Below are 5,451 nucleotides of genomic sequence, written 5' to 3'. Positions count from 1 at the left end.
GCCGAGAGGAATGCCACAATATCTCAATTTCGGTACCACACACTCAAACGCACATACACATGCATCAAATGAATCAAAAATTTTCGGATAGTTTTTCACATGAAATAAAAAATTGCACTTTTCATTTACAAAAAGCACAAATACATGCATCAAATGCTCATACATACAAGCACATACTACATACATACATGCATACCTATGAGTCTACTATTTTAATACACACACACTCACCAACGCCTGCTTGTTAACGGTAAATGGCTTTCATCCTTTTGCCTAAATTAATCCCTATAAATACTTATTTAAACCGCTTCAAACTTATAGTCTGAGCAGACCATTTTGCATGTCCATACTGCTGCAACGAGATAACGGGACATGATGAACTTGTTTTACATACATAAATACATACATACGAACACATATGAAGTACTGTGTGTGCTGATTTATTATTAATTATTTTTAAGCTTTTCATTTAATGTCTGTATCTCTGTAAGCGTATAGTAGCGTTGACTAACCAAGTTAAATTTGAAAAAAAAAGAAAACACACACACACACACACACATACATACACGTTTCACTAAAAACATCATTTAAATGGATATTTAAACTTTTTTTGAGCTTTAACGGTAGCAGGCGCTTACAGCTTGTAGTTGCTAACACTAATAAAGTAGAATAGAAAAAAATAAAATAAAATAAAAGTAAGAAATAGTAAAAAATTAAAAAAACCAAATTTAAATTGAGTTATTTATAAACAATAATGCAATTAGTTTATTTAGGTAGGTAATAAGTAGAAGTATGATTTGTCGTACTCCAAACGAACTTCGTAGCTTTAGTTGTAGCTTTGTCTTTTCTAAATCGTATACTAGTACGTTACATGCCTATATAGTAGTATTACTTTGTCGTAGTGCTCTCAGCAATATTTACACCTCTTATTCACAACGATTTGTGCACATCACTAATATTTTATCTTTTTTCCACAAAATTTCTCTATTCCTTTCTACAGAAAAGGGTAATTATGAAGGTTTTGATGGTCGTTATAAAGGTGAGTTAACTTTTCTTTACGCTCTCATGAAATTTTCCTAATTCGCCACCCGTCTCTCCCTCTCTCTCTCCTCGACGCAATCTCTTCTGCGCTCGCTATAGGTATTAAAGAAGGTCAATATGTCCCGGACAATTCGGGAAAATATGTTCACATTGAAGGTCCAACTGGTCCACCAGCTCCACCATATGTGCATATAGAGGGACCTGATGGCGGCTTCGGCGGTAACGGCGGCTTTGGCGGCGTTGGCGGCAGAGGCGATGGCGGCGGTGTCGGACCAGGCGGCCCAGGCGGACCTAAGGGACCCGGCGGTCCGAAGGGACCTGGCGGCCCAAAGGGACCACCCGGCCCACCTGGTCCACCAGGACCACCAGGTGGTTAAAGTGAATCGAATGCAAAAACGATTCAAGCATTTATGTTCTTAGTTTAACTAAATTATTTTTACTAATTTCCTTTTTTTTATTTTCTATAAAATTAGGACCATTCGGCCCCACTGGACCCGGATCTAAGGGACCATTCGGCCCACCCGGTCCACCCGGTCCACCCGGACCAACTCGTCCCGGCCCAGGCGGCCCATTCGGACCACCAGGCCCACCCGGACCCACACGTCCCGGTCCAGGCGGTCCAGGCGGTCCACCCGGACCCACACGTCCCGGTCCAGGCGGTCCACCTGGACCACCAGGCCCATCTCGCCCAGGCGTAGTAGGACCATACGGCCCAACACGTCCCGGCCCACCAGGACCACCAGGACCACCAGGACCCGATCGTCCAGGCTCACCCGGACCACAATCACCATACCAACCATTGAGACCTGGCGCACCAAGTGATCCTAGGGATTCGAATAAGAATACACCCGGCTACTTGCCACCTGTCTCGAAAACTGGTAAAATAACGCAACCATTTAAATCATCATCATTAGTTGTAGAAGGTGGTGAGATACCCACGAAAACCACACAAACCACCACTACATCTTTTGTGCCAAATTATGGTAACAATAATGATTATGCACAAAAGAAGGTCACCACAACCACTACTAGCACCAATACTAATACTAATACACAATTTAATAATAATAGCAATAATGTTAAAACTCCATTAACCTATATTCCTCCTTCTTCTCCCCCCTCTCCTCCCAAAAAACTCACCACCACCACCACCACCACTACTACGACCAACACGAATACCAATACGAATACGAATAATCCGCCAACATCTTATCAACAAACCAATAAATACTTACCACCGAATCGCGGACCTTTAACGGATACTTTCAACCGACAGCAAAGCTCGGTTGAGAAGCAACAACCGCACAAGACTATAACTACAACAACTACGACAAATACAAATACAAACAACGGCAATAAATACGGACAAAACTTTGACACGAACGCGTACCAGCAACAAAACCAAAAGACGGTGGAAAAGGTAACAACAACAACAAGCACTTTTGATACCAATAAGAATACATACACAAACACGGGACAGAAGTTCAACAGCAACATTGGAGGCGGTGGCTCCGGTAGCGTCACCCAAACTCCGGGATACCAAATTGGTCAGAAAATAACTACCACAACGACTGGTACAAATACATTTGGACAAATTCCCGGTTTCTATAATGGACAGAAAGTTAACGATAAAGTAGTCGAAAAAATCACTACTACAATAAACGACGGCCGCGTGCCCGGTTATCAGACCGGTCAGAAAGTTGTTGAGAAAGTGACCACCAAATACGAGACCAATCGACAACCGGAGCGAAATGTTGTGACCAATACGAATACCAACTACCAAACGCCACGCCCCACTTTTCCACCAACAGAACTGAATAACGAACGACAATGTGCCTGCGAAGCAGATAGAATACATTCATCCAAACAACAACAAACCACAACCACTTCCTTTGGTAAACCGGCGTCGAATAGTAATCAATTTAGTAAGCAACAACAATTCCAAACCACAACAATTGCAGGCGGTCAAGCCAGCTTTGGTGGTATAACCAACGCAATGTCACTGTTACAACAATTACCAGTCTTTCCACAAGCGCCCGGTTATGCGGCATCCTATGCACCGGAAAATATACCCAAAGGTGCAATTATAGCATTCATGCCGGTAATTATTTTGCCACAATCGGCTTATGAGCAATGCGACAACAACAATGCCATACACGCGAATGACAGATATCAACAACAAAATGTCGATCCCTTCCCATTGGGTGTGCAGCCCGCGCCCATACCGTTCAGCTTCAGTCAGATTACGGGTGGCGCACGCAAAGATCAGTGCATGTGCCCATGCTCCTGTACACAGAACATACCAGATAAGTTCCATAAGAAACGTGACATTGACGCAACGGAAGGACTGAATGCAACGGCAACGGACGTGGGTGAGAAAGAGATTGCTGCTAGTGCGAAATCGAGCGATGATAGTGAAAAGGAGACGCTTGTGGCGAAAGCGACGGAAGCATTAGATGTCGAAGCGCTAAAGGCGGTAGAGAAGGACGATGAAAAGGAAGTGAGTAAGAGCGCAGAAAAAGAGACGGAAACAGCGGTAAAAGGAGATAACAATAAAAGTGACCTTGTTGAGGCGGCAGCGACGCCGGTGACGTCGACAGCAGCCAAGGTTGGCGAATCGGCGGCGCAGGACGAAGTTAAAATCGAGAAGAGTGAAAAGATCGAAACGCCAACCGAAACAGTGGTCGAAGTGGAAAAGAAAGACTAAAACGACACAGTGACGTTAACATAACGAACAGAACGACGACGATACGAATAAAAAAAATTGTCATCTCCATTTAAATCATGCAAGAAATTTTATTCAAATCAAGGATGACATTAACAAGATATCTGAGGATATACATGAATGAAATCAACGTCGTCCGTTATAAATTTTATATACATAAAAAAAACAACGTCAACAACACGACAGCCACCGTTCCGTTCCCGTTCCCGTTCCTGTTCCCGTTCCTGTTCTCGTTCCTGTTCCTGTTCCTGTTCCCGTCCCGTCCCATCCTGTACACCCGAAACACGCTTGTTTCTTTTTGCTCAACCGTCAATACAAATGCTGTTGAAAGCATTTCGATAGTTGTGTACGTGTTCCTGCTACCGTTCGTGCAAGCGTATTTGGCAGCTGTTTCACTTCCTTACCAGCATCCTAGTGCAGTGATAACTCCCGCATCCTTACCGCAATCCTGTCCAACACAAATGGTTTCCACATCCTTACCGCAATCGCTCGTCAATCCTCAAACATCCGGAATCCTTATCCTAACGCCGACATACCGAGTATATCCTGTTCCTAATTCCAATCCTGCTCCCGATATCCAGTTGCCGCTTTTGTGTTCATGTCTTTACGATGTTTAAAAAAAAAAAGAAAAAAATTAAATTTTATGCACTATTGTAAGAGACAACGGAAACATGTTTAAAGAGGACCGTAAGAGAGAAAGAGAGAAATTTCAATGAAGAAATAAAGTCGCAAAAAATACTCTTAGCATATAATATACTATTTTAACTATGTAAATTATAGTATAACATTTCCTTCCTCTCTCGAACCGTTAATTAAAAGTGTGTACTCATTTTATGAAAATGTTAAAAAAAAAAATTGTTGAATTGTTTTTTTTTTTCGTTTGCTAAAATAATGCTTTTTATATGTAACGCTCTTCTACTATCTGTGTATTTATATATATATTGTAAAATGAAGCCAGTTAGGAATGTATGAGGCATGTTCCTCTAGTTCATTGATATATCCTTATATTAATAAGCTACATTTTTAGCCTACTTCACACTATTTTTTTTAGCATTGAGCGCTTCAAGCAAAACTATAAAGACATTCAATTGTATTTTCGTTTGTAGGTATTCGCCGGCTATCGGCAATGCTTAGATCAGTTTTAAGTACAGTTTTTGAGCCGATTTATTTTTTTATACCAAGCCAATTGCTGTAATGTGAAATGTTGTTTTGTATGCTTGGCTAATTATTATTCGACGTATTTGTTTCCTTTATTCTACTTTGTTCCACTTTTGAAATTTTTTTATTTTTAGTTACTAGTTTTTTTTTAATTTTTACTATTATAATACATGAAAAATGTAAAATTGTTTATTTAGATTTGAGGGAATACAATTTTCTTCGATTTAATAAAAAACAAAATGTATTTAAATATAAAAAACAAAACTAAAATTCGTTTTTTTCTGTGGAAAACCAGGAAATCTTTGAACCAACGGTGAGCAATTCCCTTATAATTGCTAAAATTAATCATACCAATAAGCTGGCCAAGCTCATTTGTAAGGCCCTTTCCAAGAACTGGGTGGATCTCGAGGTGCGTCGAGTCTAATCTCGAACTAGACACCTATTTCTGTAGCATATGTTAGAGAATCCTTCCTTCGGATTAACTTACGATTAGGGGGAATTATTGTAGCATATGGATCTAGCTAAAG

General features: G+C 40.8%; 1 protein-coding gene across 1 annotated transcript; it reads left to right on the top strand.

Annotated features, from left to right (window-relative positions):
- Positions 1-519: 519 nt before the first annotated feature.
- Positions 520-4,794, top strand: LOC108373439 (proteoglycan 4-like). Its single transcript, XM_017629317.1, has 3 exons — positions 520-1,039; positions 1,141-1,410; positions 1,515-4,794. The coding sequence occupies exons 1-3, from the start codon at positions 793-795 to the stop codon at positions 3,746-3,748; spliced, it is 2,751 nt and encodes a 916-aa protein (XP_017484806.1). The 5' UTR covers positions 520-792; the 3' UTR covers positions 3,749-4,794.
- Positions 4,795-5,451: the final 657 nt, after the last annotated feature.

This window comes from Rhagoletis zephyria, unplaced genomic scaffold, assembly GCF_001687245.7.
Source record: "Rhagoletis zephyria isolate East Lansing unplaced genomic scaffold, Rhagoletis_zephyria_1.1 Rzeph_scaffold_06692, whole genome shotgun sequence".
Classification (NCBI taxonomy): Eukaryota; Metazoa; Arthropoda; class Insecta; order Diptera; family Tephritidae; genus Rhagoletis; species Rhagoletis zephyria.
This window is presented reverse-complemented; position numbering and strand designations above follow the sequence as displayed.